The 23,128-nt window shown below is 49.7% G+C and overlaps 1 protein-coding gene across 1 annotated transcript in view; it reads right to left on the bottom strand.

Moving 5' to 3' along the window:
- Positions 1-23,128, bottom strand: part of Bcl9 (B-cell CLL/lymphoma 9) — a 64,591-nt gene that overhangs the window by 560 nt on the left and 40,903 nt on the right. The window contains exons 2-10 of the mRNA XM_013018219.1: positions 18,604-18,734; positions 15,796-15,877; positions 12,862-13,167; positions 11,165-11,481; positions 8,882-9,068; positions 7,843-7,942; positions 3,452-5,690; positions 1,910-2,173; positions 18-603 (exon numbers count right to left, since the gene is read on the bottom strand). Coding sequence (XP_012873673.1) covers positions 18-603; positions 1,910-2,173; positions 3,452-5,690; positions 7,843-7,942; positions 8,882-9,068; positions 11,165-11,481; positions 12,862-12,914 — 3,746 coding nt within the window. The 5' untranslated portion in view covers positions 12,915-13,167; positions 15,796-15,877; positions 18,604-18,734. The remainder of the gene's footprint in view (positions 1-17; positions 604-1,909; positions 2,174-3,451; positions 5,691-7,842; positions 7,943-8,881; positions 9,069-11,164; positions 11,482-12,861; positions 13,168-15,795; positions 15,878-18,603; positions 18,735-23,128) is intronic.

Below are 23,128 nucleotides of genomic sequence, written 5' to 3'. Positions count from 1 at the left end.
CGGCGGCGGCGGCGCGCGGGAAGTACTGCAGCGTCTGGCTCGGCTTCTCCGAGGGGATGATGCGCGACAGGTCGAACTCGGGGATGCCTGCCGCGCCGGGCCGGATGACCTCCTGCAGCTCCGGGTCCGTGAACACCGACGGCATGCTGTTCCCCAGCACGGCGAACGAGTCGGGGCCCCCCGGCTTGCAAAGTGCGGCGTCTGCGGAACCCTGGGCCAGGTTGCCCGGGCGGCCGAGCGGGCCCTCGCCCGGGAAGCCCATGCCGCCGGGGAAGCCGCCCTGACCCCCGCTCGGGCCGTTGTGGGGAAACAGGACTTGCTGGGGCGGGGACTGCACCGGGGGGAAGCCCTGGGGGAAGCCCATGCGGCCCTGGGGCCCCATGGCAGGCTCCTGGGCCCCGTGGCCCAGGATGGCGTTGTGGGCGATCAGGCCTGGCCCCACGGGCACCCCGTGGGGAGGGAGGCCGGGCCCCATGGCGCCCGGAGACGGCATCTGATTGGAGTGGGACAGCGGCTGGGTCATTCCCATGGGGCTGAGCGTTGGCATCGGAACCACGGGGTTGGGACCTGAAATTCGAGGAGGCTGGGTGTTAATGTGCATTCCTAGAAAGATAAATATATCTAAGGAGTCAACCCGCACAAAAGCAACTCACAGACACCAGGGTTGAGCAGATGGACAGGGGAAAAAAAAAACAAATGTGTTTTGCTCCTTAGGTGCAAGGACCTGTGCTGGAGAAACAACCAGCACACAGCTCCCCACCTTTAACCACAATCCTCAGATCTCAGCTTCCTGAGTAGCTAGGATTATAGATGTGAGCCACTAGTGCCTGGCTTAACTGACATAATTTTATCTTGCCTTAAGAAGAGACCATTTAAAAGTCCAGGTTACACAAAATATCTAGGAAGTGATAACTTCTATTGGGAAGAAAAGCCTACAGTTTTGTTTTTTTTTGGGGGGGGGTCCGGTTGTGGGGCCTGAACTCGGCCTGGGCGCTGTCCCTCAGCTCTTCAGCTCAAGGCTAGTGCTCTACCACTTGAGCCACAGCGCCACTTCCCGCTTTTTTCTTTTTGCTTATGTGGTGCTGAGGAATCAAACCCAGGGCCTCAGGCATGCAAGGCAAGCGCTCTACCACTGAGACACCTACCCAGCCCCTACAGTTCTACTATAGTCTCTGGGACATCTAAAATTTTGCTCTCTCTGGATTATAAATAAAGTATGAGGGGAGTGGTATTGGTGACATTTGTGGTTCATTTCCCAGCCTAGTTAATTAGGATTGCCTGGTCAACAGGTAGCAATCATAACCATCAGAATCAAACAGCTATAGCTCCTCCTGACCCCTTCCTGTGAGTAAGGCTGCTGGGGGGGGGGGGGGGGAGAGACTAGGAATGGAGGCAAGTAGAACAAGTAGGGAAAGAAGGGTTTTATTATCTCTCCAGTCCCAAAGAAAGACCACCCATCCCCACCCTGCAAATGGCGGCTTTCCATTGCCTGACACCCTGGGACCAACTACCTTTCCAGGAAAATACTTAGGAACTAAAGACATTCCAATCAGCAGATGAAGAAGTCATTTTTTAAAGTATTGCTGCAGGAGGACCCCCAAAACCTCAGAAAACACACACTCCATCTTGGTACAGAACTACAAGGAAACCTGCTTTCTTCTGAAGCAAACTAATCCAAAAGTGTTATCTTAGAGGGGCACCGGTGGCTCACACCTGTAAGCCTAGCTACTCAGGGGGCTGAGATCCAAGGAGGTTCGAAACAAGACCAATCTCTGAGACGCTTATCTCCAACCAGGCACACTAGCCTGGCAGGAGAAAGCCTCAGGGTAGTGAGGCCCCAGTCACCTGGGCCCCCCCTCCCCCATTTATCTACTGAGAAGACCCTTTCCAGCTGGGGACAGCTCCTCACCTGGCATGTTACTCATGGAGGGCAGGTTGGGGGAGCGGGCGGGCGGGGAGTCATCGTCGGAGCTGGCCACTGTCTTGATGGCGTCATGGTATAATGGGGTAGAGCTGGGCATGGCGAACTTAGACATTCGAGACATCATGATGGAGAGCGGGTTTTGGGAGAGGGTGGGCTCGGGAGGCATGGTGTACGGCGTGCTGGAGGGAAGACTTCCGGGGATATTCACAGAGGCAGGCTGGCTGGCAGCCGGAGGAGCTGGAGGGCCACCTACGAATAAAACCAAACCAACAGCCAGAGAATTAGATTCCTTTGGTAGGCTGCTGAATCCCAGGATCCTAAGCTGGCGAGGCCAGGGAGGAGATGGGGGAAGAGGAGGAGGAGGAAGGTGGGCAGAACACTGCAATTAGCTCCCAGGCACCCCCATCCGTCCTGCAGAGGGGGGTGCGGGGACACAAGCATGCGTGCCAGGAGTGTGTCAGGAATGTTAGTTCCAGCACGAGGAGAACACGATTTATAGACAAGAGTGTGACATGAGGGGATTTCTTTCCCTGGCCAATCTCCATTGAGAATCTGACTCGGGTCTGGAAGCAAGGCTTAAGACTGGCCGCATCACCTGACCCAAACTCTTCATTTCCACCATTTCCAGGTGTTTGAGCGGAGGGCCAGCTGTGCCGCTCTATTGCTACCCTGCCGAGACCAACGCTTCGGCTCGGTGAGATAAATGTCCTGCGTCAGTGCAGCCGGCACCAACCTGGTATTTACGGCTCGGGGCTGCTTCCACTGAGCGACCACCCCCCACCATCCCAAACCATCCTCGGCGCCAGTCTCTCCTGGGAAGAAAATCCTAAGAAATTGTAGGTGGTGTGTGGCTATGGCAATCTATCATGGAGACAAGTTCCCCAGGGTTGGGGAACCGTTTCTAGGGTCAGTCAACACACACATTGGAAAGGCAGCCGAGTGTGAGAGCACCTGCTGTCTTCGGGGCTGGGGTTCTGCTCGGGATCTTTGGAGCTGCAGGGACCCACCTTCGAGGAGGTGGGTCCAGTGTTTCATGAGGTCCCATTTAACCATTGGGAAGACAGTGGGAACTGACACGTGTTTCCCTCCTTTCAACAACCCCATGTGACACATGCAGGCCCTGCCAGGACTGGACCCCCATGCATAAATACATCGCTGCCCACGGGCACTCATCAGTACGTGTCCTGCCTGCCTGCCACACATGCTGGCAAAGGCTGCGGACGCGGCCTTAGTCTCAGTTTTCTTAAAGAAACTACATAGGGTCTGGCACCAGTGCCTCACGCCTGTAATCCCAGCTCATCAGGAGGCTGAGATCTGAGGATCACAGTTCAAAGCCAACCCCGGACAGGAAAGTCCATGAGACTCATCTCCAACAAACCACCAGAAACCCGGAAGCGGTGCTCGTCTTGAGCTGAAGAGCTTAGGGACAGTGCCCAGGCCCAGAGTTCAAACCCCACAACCGACCAAAAAAAAAGAAAAGAAACTGCATCGGGCTCGAGTAGAAGAGGAGGACAGAGGCACACTGACCTGACTCCACACTGCCCAGCATGGCTGGTGAGGTCATGGTGAGGGGGGCCTTGTGGTTTGGAGGGATCCCGGGGCTCTGGAGGGGAGGCTTGGGGGAGGAGGTCCATCCAGGGGACGGGGCGGGAAGCGATGGAGACTTGAGGTGAACGGGTGAAGCAGCAGCAGACCCCAGGACTGGGGGGGACTTAATGGAAGCAGCAGCAGCCGGGCCCGCCAGCATGCCTGCCAGCTGCGAGGGAGTCTGAGGAGATTTGAGGTTCCCCGACGGGGAGCCCAGCATCGGGGACTGGACTTGGTGCATGGTGGGCGATTTCAGAGGATTCATGCCGGGCGAGTGCACCTGGCTTCCGGCCACGGATATATCCAAGGGCTTGCGTCCCAGGCCCCGCTGGCCGGCCGGGGCGGGGTTGAGGCTCGTGGGGTTGCTGGAGGGGTTGAGAGGTAGTGGTGGCACGTGGCTGAGCCGGCTGTTAGTCCTTTGGTCGGGCCCGACGGCTTCTCTGAGGTTCCGCAAGCTGCTACTGCTGCTGCTGCTGCTGCCGCCGGGCCCCTGGGCCAGGGGGAGGAAGGGCCGGGGCCCCAGGCCGTACTCGGGCTGGGGGTGTTCTCCGAACGGCAGGGGCACCATCTTCTGCTGGCCGGGCAGCAGCTCCGAGCTCCCCGGCCGCAGCTTCATCATGTCCTCGGGGCCGGCCCCGGCATCCCTCATCTTCTGAGGTATCATCTGGGCGCCCGACGCCATGCTGACGTTGAGACTGACGTCGCCCTTCAGCCCGGCGGGCACCAGCCCGAACTCCAGCTCGCGCCCGGGGCCCAGCTGCGGGGCCATGCCCTTGGGGAAGTCCCCCCTGGACGGGCTCAGCGGGCCCTCCGCCGGACCCCGGGGGAAGATGGGGTTGTTCCCCGGCTCCAGGTGGCGCTGGGAGCCGGGCACCATCCTGTTCACGTCCAGGCCGGGCCGGATGCCCTCCATGCTCATGCCCGGCGGGAGGCCCAGCTGCTTCTCGGCCAGCTGCTGCTGGAACATCTCTTCCGACAGCCCCTGGGGGTTGGGGAAGCGCTCCCCTCGGCCGGGCCCGCTGAAGACGCCCTGGCCGGGAGGAAAGTTCCGGCCATCCCCCGGGATTTTGGCCACCTCGTCCGGCCAGCCGACTCCGGAGAGCCCCGGCCGAGGCGCCGAGCCGGGCACGCCGGGCCCCTCCAGGTCGGAGTTCATCATGCCGGCGAAGGCAGGGAGGCGCATCTGGCCGCCGGGCATGCCGGGGTGGGGGGCCATGCCCCGCGGGGGCAGAGAGTGCGACAGGCTGATGCCATCCGGGAAGGGCTCAGCGCCCCCCGGGGCCCAGCCGTCCCCAGGGGCCATCTGGTAGGGCGGGGGAGGCCCCCGGACCACGCCCCGAGGCCCGTGCTGGTGCGCCATCATGTCCTGCAGCGAGCACTGCTGCACCACCACCTGCTCCTGCTTCCGCCTCTTCTCCTCATAGAACTCCTGCTGCAGCTTTAGCCAGGCGATCTGCTCCGGAGTCATGTGGTCCAGGTGGTCGGAGTTCAAAGGAGGGGGGACCATGTCCTCGGGAGAAAAGGGGACGTCTCTGGGGCCCTGAGGACCGAATGGAGCTCCCACATCTGTCCGGGACCCAGGCCCCTTACCTAGACTTTGGGATTGAGCCATCATGGCCTGGATTGGCCCTTCTGGTTTTTTCTGGGGTCCATCTAACACCCCGGGGTTCTGCGGGGGTCCCCCACCTTGAGCTCCGGTGAATTCTTTCTCATCAGGGAAGAGCATGCGCTGGATGTCTCTGAGAGTTTGTAAGGAACGTTCGCGGTGTTCCAGCTGCTCCTGAGACAGGCCGTCGGGGTTCTCTCCCAGCGTGGGGGGCTCACCCCCGGACACTGGTGGAGGTGGAGGGGCTTTGGGATCTGCTGAAGAGCTGCTGCTCCCCTGGGAGACCGGGGTCACCGCTCGGTTGTTGGGCGTGGAGTTTGGCGCAGTACCGTCTGGGGGCAACGGGGTGGTGCTGGCAGGGCTGCCCACCGGAGGAATGAGTTTATTGTCTACCCCAGGACTCTCCTGGTCCAGGGGACGTGGGGGCACGGCGGGCTTGGGTGCTGGTGCCGGAATGGGTGGAGTCGGCTGCAGTCTGGTGTTCTGGGCAGAATTCTGGTCCTGGTTGGCTGGGGCCTGGGGCTGCTGTGGAAGAGGTTTTGGGTCATTCCGTAGGGCAGGTATCTGAGTGTTCTAGAAATAAGGGACACTGTTTTACTATCACTGGTAAATTAAGAACAACATTTAAAAGAACAAGATAGATTATCAGACTTGTCCTCATCACAGTAATCTAATCTGGCACTTGCTGTTGTGTGTGCATGCATGCACGCACGTGTGCACAACGCATGTGCACGTGCTGCTGTTCGAGCTTTAACTCAGGGAGTTCCAGAGAGTCTCTTAGAATTTTTTACTCAAGGCTGGTGTTCTACCACTTGATCCACAGCTCCACTTCTGGCAAGTATCAAAAGTCTTGTTATAAAAGGCCCTTTTTAGGACAGGGAGACTGAAAAAAAAGATCAAGTAATATCCTCTTTATCTTTCTATTAGATTTCAATAACTTTATGAGCCTGCCAGGAGACAGCCACCATGCCACGCTGAGCATGTTGGAGTATTTCAAAGAACAGGTTGGATTGCAACCAATTCAGTGTGGTTTCTGTTCAGGGCAAGCTTACTCCCTCTGAATACGGAAGACTAAACCCAACACCAATACAACTGGTGTGCAGACTTCTGTCAATCACACGCTCTGCTGCTTCCAAGTGGAGGTGCAAACGGAGGCAGCCCTGCACCCAGCAACAGAGCAGGGTGGAGCCGCCCAGCACTCCTCGGGCTGGGTAAGGAAATCGCCTCCTTGAGTTTCCTGGGGACCTGACATCTCTAGTTTCTGTTGGAGGTTTGTGATCACCGATTCCATATTTGATAAGTGTTTAGACATTAACTGCAGTAAGATAATCTGCAGGCAGGAAGCACTGATGGAGCAATCCAAGGCTATCTCGCTCGTGGATCTGTCCTTCCCAATAGCCAGAGAGCTGCCCTTTCTAACAGGTTGGATGATTGCCTTATTATTATTTATTAAGTGCCACTGCTACAGTAAGTACTGGATAAAAGCGCGCTCACCTGATAGGTGGCTTGAATACCATGACCGTATGCTGGATGGGTATGCATGCCCTGGCCCAAGACTCAAGACAGTACAGAGGGCCTGGTCTACAAACTGTCTTGGGGACTTTCTAGCAGCTCCACCTCCCTTCCTTGTGTTCATTTGCTTCTACTTGTTTTGCTGAATCCACTATGTATTCTCAAACCTCTAAGACTCACTCTGTCCTTCCCACTTAAGTCTCTGAGATGTTTCCCTATGTGTAACTCTATACACAAATCATTGTGTCTAGGCGTATGAACAGCTTATGCATCATATACACAAAGATCTACAATCTGTGAATCTACAATCTGTGAATACATGTGTGCATATAAATGCGTAACTTGCAGGTATTCATGCACACATAAAGATTTATGTGAAGCCAGGCACCAGTGGCTCACGCCTATAATCCTAAACTACTTAGGATGGTAAGCTTTGAGGATCGTGGTTCAAAGCCAGTCCAGGCAGAAAAGTCCATGAGACTCTTATCTCCAATTAATCAGCCAAACACTGGAAGTGGAAGTGTGGATGAAATGGTAAAAAAATGAGTAAAAAAGCCAAGTTAAGAACTAAAGGTCCTAAGTTCAAGCCCCATTACTGGCACCAAAAGAAAAACAAAAACATAACAACAACAAAAACACTGCATACTTTTTTCTAATGCAGCTTGTATTTGGTGTTTAAGATCCAGATGAGAAACAGTGATTTCTTACAATTTTGAAAACATCAAGCAGGTAAGAGCTTTCACTGTGAAATGAATCCTTCTGAAAACCACTGAGACTCTAATTATGGCACCATCATCGTGTCCGCCAGTACGGTAGTTTTAGTTGTTGCTTCTACGTTCTTCAGCTCACTCCAGAGTATTACAAAGCTTCTTGTTTTGGTTTGGTTTTTTAAAACACAAATCTGCTCTGCAGAATTCAAGTTTTCCTGGAGATAGTTCCATAAAGGAAACCTTGAGGTATCTGAATAATTCTTCTCTTCTTTATACCTTCTTCCCCTGGAAATTGATCATCAACCGGCATTCTGGCAGAAGAGGCTAGAAGAATATGCCTAAGGCCTGCAATGCTAGAACTAGGGTGAATGCCCAGAATGCAGCCCATGTGTGAAGACTAGCTCCATGCATTTTAGTGCGCCACCTCCCCATCCCATCCCCACCCCCGCTGCCCTGTGGCCCAAGAAAAACCACAGAGCCACTACACTACTACAACAACATACCAGAGGGGCTGTGCTTCTCTCTGTCTTGCTGTTGGAGATGTTCTGGATGTGGAAAGAGACGATCGTTTCAACTTGGCCCTTCAATACAGCTTCTGCAGCTCTGCAGAAACAGAAGAGGCAGAGCCAAGGAGCACTCAGTGGAACACACTCTCCAAACACTTCAACCCCAGAGTAACCTTGCATAGGCAGTGCTGAATGAGAAGAAATCAAAGGAAGCTTGTTTCTTTTTTGTTGTTGTTGTTGGTCATGGAGCGTGAACTCTGGGCCTGAGTGCTGTCTGAGCTCTTCAGCTCAAGGCTAGCTCTTTACCACTTGAGCCACAGCACCGCTTCCAAGTTTCTGGTGGTTTACTAGAGATAAGAGTCTCGGGGCTGGGAAGTTGGCTCAGTGGTAGAGCGCTTGCCTTGCATGCCTGAGGCCCTGGGTTCGATTCCTCAGCACCACATAAGCAAAAAGAAAAAAGCCGGAAGTGGCACTGTGGCTCAAGTGGCAGAGCGCTAGCCTTGAGCTGAAGAGCTGAAGGACAGCACCCAGGCCTAGAGTTCAGGCCCCACGACCGGCCACCCCCCCACACACCAAAAAAAAAAAAGAGTCTCATGGACTTTCCTGCTCCCGCTGGCTTTGAACTCGGATCCTCAGATCTCAGCTTCCCAAGTAACTAGAATGACAGGAGTGAGCCACTGGCGCCCAGCTAAGCTTGTTTCTTATTGATGCTTATCCTTTACCATCAAATGTCTGAAATTTTTAAAAAGCCATCTCAAAAAATTCCTTAAGAAAGCTAAAAACAAGCCTGTAATGCTGCAACTCAGGAGGCTGAGATCTGAGGACCACAGTTCAAAGTCTGCCCGGGCAATAAAGTCCATGAGACTCTTTATCTCCAATGAATCAGCAAAAAGCTGGAAGTGGAGCTGTGGCTCAAGTGGTCAAGTCCTCAGTGGTTGTCTCTGGGGATGGAGTTGGGGTGGATTTCTCTGCCATGGGAATTAGATCTCAGGACACACAAGCCATACTCAACAGCAAGACACAGACACTAACTTACTTATTGGCCATCTCAGTAGAAAACACATACACCACTTTGGCTGGAGTCTTCTGCGCAGGCGTGGGCTCGGGGGCAGTAGTCTGGCCGTGAGAGGGGGTGGAAGACCTGGGGGCCACCGCAGTGGATGGGGTCATCGAGTGTGGTGTATGTGACTCCTGGGACTTGATGTGGTCGGTAGAATTACATTCTAAGAGGATAAGACAACTCGCTTGTCACACAAACAAGACTTCCTTTTCTTTTTACTAGCTTTTAAAGCATCACAAGCCCACATTCAGAACTTCAGTAAGGAAGAAGCCAAGAAACCATCTCTTCTACTCATAAAATGTCAAATGCTCTTCTCCCCCAATGACTCATTACAGAGCATACCACCTCTCCTTTCTCCTGTAACAATTACACATCCACCAGACATGAATACTTTCCTTTTCTTTCTTTCCATCCCTTTCCTTTTTTTTTTTTTTTTTTTTGGTTGTGGGGCTTGAACTCTGGGCCTGGGCGCTGGCCCTCAGCTCTTCAGCTCAAGGCGAGTGCTCTACCACTTGAGCCACAAGAACACTTCCGGTTTTCTGGTGGTTTATTGGAGATAAGAGTCTCACGGACTTTCCTGCACAGGCTGGCTTTGACCAGTGAACCTTAGGTCTCAGCCTCCTGAGTAGCTAGGATTACAGGTGTGAGCTACCAATGCCTGGCTTCCCTTTCCTTTTTCTTGAAACTTCTTCTTTTTTTTTTTTTTTGCAGCAGGGTCTTACAATTGTCTATAGCCCCAGCTAGCCTGAGACTCATCATATAGCACAAGCTGGTCCTGAACCTACAAGTGCACCCCTCAGCCCCCCAAATTACGTTATAGGTGTGTACCCCCACATCCAATCCTGGCCATTTCTTGGATTCGGTTCATTGGACCTAACTGATCTCATAGTCCACTGCTTCTCCCTTGTTTCAGCATTTATTAAATTTTATTCTGGATAGCTTTTTAATTGTCTGCTTTCTAGAGGCACTAAAATCTTTTTTTTTTTTTGCCAGTCCTGGGCTTGAACTCGGGACCTAGGCACTGTCCCTGAGCTTCTTTTGCTCAAGGCTAGCCTTCTACCACCACTTGAGCCACGGCGCCACTTCCCATTTTTTCTTAGCTCATTGGAGATAAGCCTGTCTCAGACTTTTCTGCCCCGGCTGACTTAAATCCATGATCCTCCAGTCTCAGCCCACCCTCCCACCCCTTTTTTTTTTTTGCCAGTGCTGGGGCTTGATCTCAGGGCTTGAGCATTGTTCCTAAGCTTCTTTTACTCAAGGCTAGCACTCTACCATTTGAGCCAAAGCACTGTTTCTGGCTTTTTCTGTTTATGTGGCACTGAGGAATCCAACCCAGAGCTTCATACATGCTAGGCAAGCTCTCTACCATTAAGCCACCTTCCCAGCCCTGATCTCAGCCTCTTAGTGGCTGGGACTACAGGCATGAGCCACCAGTGCCTGGCTGACACTTAGATCTTTAAGGATGACAACCATGGAGCCCAGCACCCAGCACTCAGAACAGATTTCTCAAAATCACCTGGGGGAGAAAGGAAGCAAGGGAAGAAGGGAGGAGGGAGAAAAGAAGGAAAGAGGGAGAAACAATCACCCAGGCTTTCATCTTTAATTTGGGTTAGGAAATCACACGTTCATTCCTTAGGGATTAACTTCATGTTTAGGCCCACACTTAGGATTTCTGTTCTGACACTAGGAAGTAAACCTTAAAACCACACAGCAGACTCCTTCCTGGCTAACTCCATTTTGGTGCCTGCCAAATCTCTACCACATCTGGTAGCCACTTGTTTCTGCCACACTGAAATCAGCTGTGACAAATCTGGACTGGTGCGGGGTCATTAAGGCTTTCTCTTGTGTCCACAAGTCTGGCAAAGTGTCAACTGAGAGTACAGAACCCAAGCCATGGAGGATTTCTCTTGATGGAGAAGAGGAATGAATGCCAGAAAAAAAAAAAAAAAAAAAAAGAGCTCCAGTGTGGGCCACTGGCACAGGCCAGCAGGAGCAATTGGCTTGAATCTTGAGGTTCCAGTGTAACGAGAGGCCAGGAACACGCATTAGAACACAGGCATGCCAGCCAGCCCACCAAGCCACCGTCAAGAGTGGGAACTCCTCAAGGGAAAGGGTCTGTACTGAGTGGAAGAAGGGGACAAAACGCTTTCATCAAGAGCAGTGTGAACTCGGCAATCGGCCGCCTGCTCCCCCCACGTGGCTGCCAGCAGCCCCTCTGGATGGCACAGGCTAGCCCACGGGGATCCCTTATGGACATACCTTTTATGTCAGAGTCATCGTTTGGAGTCCCGGGATCTCTCTGATCAAAGGAGTCGGCGGAAATGCTTCGCTCCCTTTTCCCCTTGCCCTTGGCACCGTTTCCAGCCCCGTTCTTCAGCCCCATGCTCCCACCTGGGCCAGGAAGTGCTTTAGGGGTGTGGCCCCCACTCTTGGAGTCACAGGGGGATGGCTGGGATTGGCTGGTAGAGCCCCCCTGTTTACCCTGATTGGAGAATTTGGAGTCCAGCTGGGGGTTTCCAGATGGGGACATCACTGTAGGGGGACGAACCATCACCTCCTGCTTTGACTTGGGGCTACTGAAAGAAACAATGACAAGGAGGTCAGAGACCACACTCAGCTGTCAGCACACAGGCCAGAGATTTCTATCATGGGTCAAGGGGCTGCTAAGGATTAAACACCACCACCACCCCCCAGCCCCCATCATATTTCACCTCTGCCACCTGCTTTTCCCTTCTACCCAGCTCCCATCTCAGAGCTAACAGAGAGAAGGAAAGATCAAGCCTGCCAGGCCTTGGAAGCCTAGAGTCACATGGGGACCCATCTCTAGGGCTTCTGTCAATAAAAGACAACGGTTTCTATGTACATAGGGAAGAGACTCTCACACGAAGACTAGCTCAGAGTAAACAAACAGGCATCGTTAAGATCAAAATACTACCCGCCCCCAGGTGGATGACAAGGAGCCGAGGTATAGGGGAGTCCAGCTTCCCTGAAGCAAAAGGTAAGGGTCTGCCCATATGCGCTGATTAGGGAAACCCTCCGGGAACCCTCCGGCAACGCCCTCCAACCCAGCCTACTCCCCAAACAGGACATACCAACCTTGCCCAGGGGCAAGGAGAGCTGTTAGTGCTGGTACTGGATGCTCAGGGACTAGGTGCTGTCCTTGAACTTGTTTTTGTTCAAGGCTGGAGCTATGCCACTTGAGTCATACCTCCACTCTGGCTTTTTGCTGGTCAGCTGGAGATAGGAGTCTTGCAGACTCTCCTGCCTGGGTGGGCTTGGAAATGTGCTCCTCAGATCTCAGCTTCCTAGCATGAGCCACCAGTACCAGACAAAAAAGCCAAACAAACAAACGAACAAAAAAACCCTAACAGTGTGAATTTGGTGGAACAGAGGAAAAGCCTCATTGTGCATGTCAGGGCTGCAGATCAGTTGTCAGACCTTTGGCCTCTTCATCATCCCAGGCCTCAGTTCGAGGATCAATCAGGTTGGTCTTTAAGGTCATTTTGTGTGGGTTAGGACAGGTGGTAAAGGGGTGAGGCCAAAGAGTAGTGAATAAAAGAACTACCCAGCCTGCACCTGTAGCTCACACCTGTAATCCTAACTACTTGGGAGGCTGAGATCTCAGGATTGTAGTTCAAAACTAGCCCAGGCAAGAAAAATCCAAAAGACTTGTCTGCAATTAAACATCAAGTGGTAGAGCGCTAGCCTTGAGTAAAAGAGGCCAAGGGACAGCATTCAAGTTCCAAGTTCAAACCCCAGTACTGGCCCCCCAAAATAGAATCACCCAGGAAAACTGCAATGTAAGCTTACCAGTTTACTATTCCATCACGACTTCCTATCTTCTCCTCCTTTCCCACGTGGGTCTCATGTTCCACGAGTGAGGGTTGTTACTTCCCCCCTCTCTCCCCCCCCCCAGCCCCGCCTCAAGGGACGGCAGCAGAGGCCCTGGTCCTTACCTCTGTGTGTTTCCTGATGGAGAGTTCCTCACTTTAGGGTTACTGGAATGCATTGATTGAAATCCTGAGCTTGCACTCACACACAGGGACGGCTCCCCGAGTTCCTCTCGGGCTGCAGCCAAAGAAGCTGCTGGGGGCGGGGGCCCACTGTCTCCTGGGTGCGTCCCTTAGCGCTGGCCACCCGAGTGCCTTTTTCCTCTTTGTTTTTCTCCGCTGTGGAAGTGGGTCCTTTCCTCTCGCAGCTCCCGCATTCTCTGGGGGTGTGCCTCCGACTGCACAAGGAAAATCTCGCATCTCCAGGACACGCTGTGGGAAAGGAAAAAAATTAAAATAAAAAAGAAAGCTGACATGCTTGATGTCCAAGACCAGGACATCAAACATGCTACAACAGGCTTGAGACGCAGGTGAGAGCGCTAGCCAATGAGGCAGCGCCACATCACTGCTCCCTCCCGTCGGGGCTGAAGGGAAGGTCGAGGCTAGTGTTCTGGCTGCAGGCTGCCCAGCTAAGGCAGATCAAGCCTGACCAGGACTCAACCAACACCTGAGCCTCCAACCAAGCAGTGCGGACCAGGCCTTGGAAGCAAAGGAGAAAAGCCACTCAGTCTTTGATTATATGTTCTCCTCTATATTTCTGTGCCTCTGGACATAAAACTCATGTTTTCCTGTTTTCATAGCAATGTGAGTTTGGTTTGTTTCTTGCTGTGTTGTGCCAGTCCTAGAGCTTGAACCTAGAGGCCTGGGCACTGTCCCTTAGCTTTTCCACTCAAGTCTGGTGTTCTACCACTTGAGCCATAGCTCCATTTCCAGCTTTTTGGTGGTTGATTAGAGATAAGATTAACAGATTTGTCTGCCCTGGCTGACTTTGAACTACAAGAGTCAGATCTCCGCCTCCTGAGCAACTGGGATTACAGGTGTGAACCATGAGCATGAGCATCTAGCAAAGCAATGTGTTGAACCCCCGGGAACTGCAAAGTCACAGTGACCCAGCTCATCACAACGGCACCAAGACCCAGCAGACCCATCCCAGGCTCCAGCCGGACTGAGTGGATCCATGCTTCTGCTTTCAGCAGGGAAGAGGGCATGGAAGTACCACGTACTTCTGGAGCCAATACCTTGACTTCCCCAGACCCACTATTGAATGACATCTAGTTTGCATCGGTGTCCTCACTGCTAGACACAGCGATCACAGGCATGGTGAGAGTGGGAGGGACCAAGAATTATGAAGATTAAAGACCATCTTTGAAGGCGAAGATATTTTCTGAGCCAATTTGCAAGGCTAATTTGAAGCATAAAGGTCAAGAAAGTATTCCCGAACCCAGCTAGAGAACAAATGTGAAATTCCTTTGTTTAGGGAAGGTTTTACTTAAGCCTCAAGTGGTGATGTGGGTTTCTTGAACCCATCATCCTGTGCCCCTCCCGCCCAGCATCTTAAAAAGACAGAGTACAAGATGCAAGATATTGAGTACAGGACTGCTAGAGAAAGACTCAGAAAGAGTCGGGCATTAGAGGCTCATGCCTGTCATTCTAGTTACGCAGGAGACTGAGATCGGAGGACCACGGTTTAAAGTCAGCCCAGGTGGACAAATAAATCCCTAACACTCTGATCTTCAGCAAAAGCCAGAAATGGACATGTGACTCGTGGTAGAATGCCAGCCTTCAATGACCAAGCCAAGTTCAAGTCTCAGTACCAGTACACATACAAACAAACTAAAAATCAAAACGAGATTAATAGCTTAAGGGTTCCAGCTGACGTGTATTTTAAGAGCCTCAAGAACTGGACTAAAATTGGGAGAAACAGTTCATTATATTCTAGGTTTGGGAAGAACAATCACTATCTAGTGATCTAGTGTGAAATGTCTATTTCTTTATTTGAAAGACTACCTGTTTTACCTGGTCACTGAGAGGAAGTTATGAATGTTCTGAGTACACATGATTTTTTCTTTTTTAAATACAGGCAAAAAAAAAAAAAAAACAACCAAACCACACTAGAATAAAAACTATGAAATATTTCTGTGCAAATCTCAAGGGATAACAGTCACAAAACCATTTTTATCTTAACTATATTTTATACTATACTTTTTAATTTTTTACTTTCTAATGCCTTTACCTTTTTTTGTTAATTTTTTTAATTGTTTAGATGATACTGTGGACTGTGGTTATCAGATGATCTATAAGATCATAAACATTTTAGCATTGGGGCTTGTACTCCGGGCCTCCAGCTCTTGCTTGGCTTTTCTGCTCAAGGCTGGTGCTCTACCACTTGAGCCACAGCTCTACCTTCAGCTTTTTGCTGGATAACTGGAGATAAGAGTCTCATAGACTTTCCTGCTCAGGCTGGCTTCGAATCTTTTTTTTTTTTTCAGTTTTTTTTTTGGTCCGGTAGTGGGGCCTGAACTCTGGGCCTGGGCACTATCCCTTAGCTCTTCAGCTCAAGGCTAGCGCTCTACCACTTGAGCCACAGCGCCACTTCTGGATTTTTTCTTTTTGCTTATGTGGTGCTGAGGAATCGAACCCAGGGCCTCAGGCATGCAAGGCAAGCGCTCTACCATTGAGCCACCTTCCCAGCCCTGGCTTTGAATCTGGCACTTCAGATCTCAGCCTCCTGAGTAGCATGAGGCACTGGCACCTGGCTCATAAGTCATTTTGTAACTTTGAACTTTAGGAATCACTGGTACCCTAGCAGTTATGATACAAATGAATCCAATCCCAGGCCAGGGAAGAACTGAACACTCAACTCAGAGAAACAAATGGAGAATGGTGGTTATCAGAGGCTAGGACGTGGGGAGGAAATGTGGATGATATAAAGAAAAGGAAGAAACAAAAACTGTTGACTACACAATGAAGCTGTTCCTCAAAATTATAGTTTGTGCCAGTACCAGTTGTTCATTTGTGCCAGTATAGTCTAAGATCGGGTTCAAATTCAAGTGTACTCACCCAAACCCCAAGGGTCACGACACTGCGGTGTTCATCCTAGAGGAGAGGCATCCAGGAGCCCTCTGCCCAAAGGTGACCGTCACTGGAAGTGGACAAAGAAGGGTGGGAGCCAAGTCCCCAGTGGATTTCAAAAGCAAACTCCACCAGTATCCATTTGCCATTGAATATCTTAGCAATGCAGGGTTCCTATGCATTCTATAATATGAGTTTCAGAGGAAGTTGTTATTTGCCATGGAAACGGAACCAATTCTGGGTTACAAAAGGGAACATATGAGATGGGTAGAGATTGTGAGGTCCCTGTGGCTTCCTTCCTCTCCTTCCTAATTGCACATTTTATTTTCAGAGGCTAAAGAAATATTAAGTGCAAATAAAATCAATTGTTTTCCTTTTGAAGCTTCTGGGCATTTAGAAAGGGGAAACGAAACACCTTCCATTTTTGTGTCTGCGCACTTCTTATTCATGTAGAGAAGGGCACAGCAGAGCAGAGCAGAGCTTAGGAGACAAACTTCACATCTGCTTTGGAATTTACCAAATGACTCTCCCACTTGGTTTCTCTTCTCTGTAACCTCAACTCACCAGCAAGCCCCCAGCCAGAAGCTTCACAGGAAACTCAGGGCTGCACAACTCTTGTCCTAGCCAGGTGATTTCCTCTTATTTAGTGCCTACTGTATGTGGAGTGCTGTGTTCAACTGAATGAGATTAAGTAAAAAAAAAAAAAATCAGTTATTGACTAGGTGCTGGTGACTCAAGCCTCTAATCCCAGGTACTCAGGAGGTTGAGATCTGGAGATCCAGGTTTGAAACCAGCTTGAGCAGATCAATCTGAGAGACTCAGAAAAAGACAGAAACAGAGGTATGGCTCAAGTAGCAGAACACCGGCCTTGAGAAAAAAAAAAAAAAAAGCCCCAGTTACCAGCATAAAAAAAAAGAGGAAAGAAAAAGAAATCAGTTACTGGTCAAGCAGAATTATTTTCAATATATGATACGGAGTCGCCTTCTTTGCCAGAATTTATAGGTTTGCAATTTCAAGAAAGAACCAAGTTCTAGTTTGTCTTAGGGCCAGATATTTAGGAAATCTCTTAACAGATTCTATAAAGTTGGCATAAAATTTTAAGTAAATTCAGACATTTATCTGGCCAAACTCAGAATCTCCTCTAAAATTCCAGTCATGGATATTCCAAGGATGTTTTCCCACCTCCTTGCTCTATGAAGTCAAGTTTATTACAACTATGTCATGTTTAACAAATCTCACTTTTATGCTATGACCACTACTCCTTAAAAGGCATAGTATCAGACTTAGAATGTGGAACTAACAGTTTAGCCTCCGGATTCCATTCCTAGCTGTTTCTTAACTTCTAGCATGCCAACTGCTTAAAAGCTTGTTCTCCGAGATCACAACACAGATACTCCATCTTTCCCCAACATGTGGGAAAAAAAAAAACAAAAACCACAATTGGCATGTATAGAAAACCTGGATCACCCCGAAATACTCATGTGTATTTTTTTTCTATAGGCAAAAATACACCTACTAACAATCACTCAGGAAGCAAACACAAATTTGTATCAAGCTAAAGAATTCTGACCAATGTTCTGGCATTCAAAAAACAAATTTCAAAGCTGAGTGCTGGTGGCTCACACCTTGAATCCTAACTACTCAGGAGGCTGAGCTCTGAGGATCGAAGTTCAAAACCAGCCTGGGCAAACTAATCTGAGAGACTCCTAACTCCAATCAACCAGTAAAAAAAAAGCTAGACGTGGAGGTATAGCTCAAGTGGTAGAGTGCCAGACGTGAGTGAAAAAGCCACGCAAGAGCACAGGGGCCTTGAGTTCAAGACCCGGTACAGGCACAAACACAAAACAAAATTCACAGATGAAAAAATAGGGCTACTCAGGCCATTATTTCAGCAGCATAGGTGTCTGTTCTCTGTGAAATTCTCCTTGATCGCCAACTCTCCCTTCTATGTCCTCCTCAGCCACTAACACTATTATTCATAGCACTACTAACGATAATGTGAAGCTGTGGGCTGTTGCATGTAGTGCTCCCTGAGGATAATCATTCATCTTCTCAGTACCTGACACTCACTAAGTGCTGGTGGAGCCTTGGCACTTGTGTTCTGCTGTCCTTACCTTGCATGCACACCAGTGAAAAGTGACATGATACCCACAAGTTTACTTCTCACCTCCTTCCCTCCTCTCCAGCCTTCTGAGGAAGTGATGGACAAGTCCCACACATGGAAAAGCAAGAGAATTGCACTCATAGACTTGTTTTGTTTTTGTGCACCAGTACTGGGGTTTAGACTCTGGAGCATACATTCTTGCTTAGCTTTTTTTGCTCAAGGCTGGCACTCTACCACTTGAGCCACACCTTGACCTCTGGGGTGGGGGTGGTTAATTGGAGATAAGAATCTCTGGGGGGGGGGCTGGGAAGGTGGCTCGGTGGTAGAGCGCTTGCCTTGCATGCATGAGGCCTTGGGTTCGATTCCTCAGCACCACATAAGCAGAAAAAAAAAGCCGGAAGTGGCGCTGTGGCTCAAGTGGTAGAGCACTAGCCTTGAGCTGAAGAGCTGAGGGACAGCACCCAGGCCCAGAGTTCAGGCCCCACGACCAGACCCAAAAAAAAAAAAAGAAGGATCTCTTGGGGTTAGCTTCAAACCTCAATCCTCAGACCTCAGCCTCCTGGGTAGCTTGGAATACAGACATAAGCCACACCTAGTTTTAACTTACAGGAAGCTCTTTAGATATAGAAACAAAATCCCAACCTATTCCGACTGAATCACAGAAATTATGGGCTTATCATCGAGTCCTTTACCTTTCAAGATGTCCAATTTGGTCTATCTTCTACATGAGGACACAGAAAAGCTTTCTAAGAACGATCCCAGCCACACAGAGGGGAATGTTTAGGTCAAAGTGATGTGACACCAGCTAGTTTCACATTCAGGCCTAGAAGGACAAAAAGTGGGAAAGTTTATACCTCAGTTTACACCGACTCTGAAAGAAACTACCCATCCTCCATATTGCCAGAGCAATATTTGGAAGAAGAAACAGTAAGAAACCAATTAGGTCAAAAATAAGGAAGGCAAAACTGCTAAAACTCAAAACACAGCTGAAAGAGAGGGACATCTTAGTCCAAATCTACCCAACTGCAGACTGCTCCAGCAAATGGGAGCCTGGAGGGCAAAACCTACCAGACACAACAATCGCATTTGAATTTTTTGATTTTTTTAAGAAACAGAGTATCACTACAAATCCCAGATTGGCCTTAGACTTTCACCCTCCTCAGTTTCCTGAGTGCTGGGATTGCAAGCATGTATCACCTAGCCAGGATGAAAGTCTGACTTTAATCATTTAACTTTTTCTATAACCAAGAATGGCCACCACAGGATTTGTTCCAAGTCTTTCCTATGCTTCTGTCATTAGCAGAGAAAATGCTGAAAAACATCACAATCTAAAAGTCAAGTGTCCATAAAATAATTTAATTTTAAAAAGTATGTAGGCCAGGTGTTAGCTCACACTTGTAATCTTTGCTACTCAAGAGGCTGAGATAGGAGAATCATGGTTTGAAGCCAGCCCAGGAAGAAAAGTTCCTGAGACTCTTATCTCCATTAACCATTAACCAGCAAAAAGCTGGAAGTGGAGGTGTGGCTTAAGTGGTAGAGTACCAGCTTTGAGTAAAACAAGCTAAGAAAGAGTGTGATGTCCTAAGTTCAAGTCCCAATACTTGCACAAAAACCAAACAAAATTCAGATGGTCTGGGGGAATTTGTTAACCTGGGATTGGCTGGCTCCAAAGAGTCTGTATACAGACTCTACATAGATGGGTGATTGTGACCTGGCTAGAAAAAAAAACCCACACCCACACCCACACCCACTTGGATCTTTGATTATCTCGAAGTAAAAATTATTAGCCTTCAGTTGTGGATTTATTTTCAACAACTCATAACAATATTACCAATCCTATCCAACAGAACCACAATACATGTTCAGGTCACACTAGTTGTTGAAGACACCCAATATAATATGTACATTCACTGCTTGTTGCAAACTACAGTACTCCCTGGTGCCTGTGCTCATACCTGTAAACCTAGCTACACAGAAAGCCGAGATCTGAGGATCACAGTTCTAAGCCAGCCCATGCAGAAAAGCCCATAAGACACTTCTCTCCACTTAACCAGCTTAAAAAAAAGGCCTGAAGTAGACTTGTGGCTCAAGTGGTACAGCCTGAGTCTTGAGTGAACAAATGGAGAACGCTCTGACCTTGAGTTCAAGAATGCTGGCACAAATTTAAAAAGAAAAGAAAAAATATTACAGAGCTAGGCGCCAGTGGCTCACGCCTGTAACCCTAGCTACTCAGGAGGCTGGGATCTAAGGATCATGGTTCGAAGCCAGCCCAGGCAGGAAACTCTGTGAGTCTCTTATCTCCAATAAACCACTAGAAAACTGGAAGTGGTACTGTGTGTCTCAAGTGGTAGAGCGCTTGCCTTGAGCTGAAGAGCTCAGGGACAGCGCCCAAGCCCAGAGTTCAAGCCCCATGACTGACAAAAAATAAACACAAAATAAAATTACAGTATCAATTCACCTGCAACTACATTTTATCATTCAGTGTCATAAAAAAGCACACAACTAACATTTTGATAACTGTTTCTATTTCATATGGAACTTACTGTAGTTAATACTTGTCTACATCACTAAAGGAGAATAAACTTAGCCAGGTTCTAGTGACACACACCTATAATCCTAGCTCTTCAGGCTGAGGCTGAGATCTAAGCATAATGGTTTAAAGCCAGGCTGGATTAGAAAGTCCGTGCCTCAAGAATCTCCAATTCATCACTAAACAGCTGAAAGGGAAACTGTGGCTCAAGCAGAAGAGCACCAACCTTGAGAAAAAAAGGTTAAGCACCCTCGCCCTGAGTTCAAGCCTCAGAATCAGCACAAAAAAAAGGGGGGGGGGGTGGATTGAGAAGTTCTGGTCTAAAGCAAATGAAGTTTCTATAGAACCTACCACCATATTCACTGAGACAGCTAGATGAGTAAGTCATTCTATCCATGATTTCACAGTGGAAGATCAAGCTGCCAGGAAGCCAAGCCACAGACACACAGCATCTAGGTTAGCATTAGCTAGCGGTCTTCCTACTCTTCTACCTTGACCTCCATTTACATCTGCACAACTGCCAACTAATGTCCCACCACTAAATGGAAACCCACCACTACCTGGAAAAACGTATTATCTTTCCGAATTAAGCCAGACACTAGCAGCTCACAGCTATACTCCTAGCTACTCAGGAGGCTGAGATCTGAGGATCATGATTCAAAGCTAGCCTGGGAAGGAAAGTCTGTGAGACTGATCTCCAATGAACCAGCAAAAATGAAGATTTGGAGCTGTGGCTCATGGTAACCAGCCTTGGGCAAGAAAGCTAAGGCAGTGCACAAGACACCCTTGAGCTCAAGTCCCAGAACCAGCACACACACACATAAATTAATTTAACAATATATAAAACCAAAAGTCAATTCCAAAGAACAAGAATGATTTATAAATTACTTTTTCAAAAAAACTATGTTGCTATAGTTGTTATAAACGATGAAGTTGGTCTGTTAGTGAGACAAGTGGAAAAAAAAATTGGGCTCCATAATCTGTCTTTCTCAGAGGTGTCCAAAGTATCTGCAGACAGGCATTAACTTGCTATGCTGAATTGAGTTATGGGTCATTAGAGCAGGTAACATCATCAGCACTTCATATATGGGAGGACTAGAGATAAATAGGAGAGATTTGTTTAAAGCCACATGAGTGTAAATCATGAAACTGGAAAACAAACTTTTTTTTTGGAGGAGGAGTAAATCTGCTTAAGACAAGTCTCCAAGTTTTCTGCTCAGGCTGGCTTTGAACTTTGATCTCAGTTTCCTAAGTAGATAGGATTACAGACCACCAGCACCAGGCTCTATTTTCTTTTCTTTTTTGGCCAGTTCTGGGGGTTGAACTCAGAGCCTGGGCGCTGTCCCTCAGCTAGTTTCCTCAAGGCTAACATTCTACCACTTGGAGCCACAGCTCCACTTCCTGTTTTTGAGTGATTAATTGGAGATAAGAGTCTCACAGGGACTTTCTGCTGGGGCTGGCTTCAAAGGATGATCCTCAGATCTCAGCCTCCTGAGTAGCGATGACTACAGGCCTGAGCCCACCAGTGTCTGGCTTTCTACTTTATTCTTACAATTTGCTAATCTCAATTCTTCACTTGGACTTTGCATACAAGGGCCCAACTTTCCACCCTCCAATATACACATTTAATTCCTCAATGTATGGAAGACTAACTGATCCACAAGGAAATTTCTTGTTGTGAGTGTATTTGGCTTAAGCTAAGGCCTAATCTCGATTTTTTTTTTCACTCAAAGCTGGTGTTCTATTCCTTGAGCCACAGCTCCACTTCCAGCAGATTTTTTTTTTTTTTTGCTGGTGAATTAGAGATAAGAGTTTCATGGACTTTTCTGCTTGGGCTGGCTTCCAAAGGTGATCCTGAGCTCTCAGCCTCCAGAGCAGCAAGGATTACGGGTGTGGGTGGCTCCAACGTGTAACTTTCCATGGGGGCCACGCAGTCACCTTCCCCTGAGGTCACCAGGATCTTAACTTTGTGTCAGTTCTTCTCCACCGTGGAGACCATCTTCACAAGAGGAAGTTTCTGTCCATCTCTCCACCTGGTCTCACAACTTTACTAAGTTACCCCAACTGGCTTCCAGGTGAGCTTTCAACGCGTTCCCCCAACACTCCCCGCCAGTCTTTCTTGCCCTCTGCAGGGCAGACCCGGGGACCTCCTCTGTACTCGGTACCCTGCACACAGGGCCCCGGCAACGCCACCGCAGGCCCCGGACCTCCCCCACCAGCCCGGCCGCGGCTCCCCTCCTCCCCCGGGTTATCTCCATCCCACTCACCCGGCTCGCCCAACACCCACCCGTGACATCGGGAGTCCCCGCAACTTTCGGGGGGCTACGGACGAGGGCTCCGCTCCCTGACCCCTACGATGGTTCAGGGACCCCGAGCGCCGCCGCTCACCTGTGGGAGGCCCCCCCCGACCCCCGACCCCCCGCGTTCCTCCACCCTTCAACAAGTCACCGGCCTGCAAAGTCTCCTCCACCTCCATCATCTCCGGGGCCGGGGGGGCGGGGAGCCTGCCGACCCCCACAAACTCAAACCTCCATTCTCGTTCAGCTCGCGATCTCGCTGCTCCGGCGCCCCCCTTTATCCCTCGACCCCGGAGGTGACCCTCTCGGAAACCCCGCTTAGGACACCATCTCCAACACCCTCGAGAGATGCCCGGCTCGAAAGGCACCCCGCCCCCCCCAGAGCTCCCC

This window comes from Dipodomys ordii, unplaced genomic scaffold, assembly GCF_000151885.1.
Source record: "Dipodomys ordii isolate 6190 unplaced genomic scaffold, Dord_2.0 Scaffold39, whole genome shotgun sequence".
Classification (NCBI taxonomy): Eukaryota; Metazoa; Chordata; class Mammalia; order Rodentia; family Heteromyidae; genus Dipodomys; species Dipodomys ordii.
Note: the sequence above shows the minus strand (reverse complement) of the source record. Positions and strands in the feature narration are given on the sequence as shown.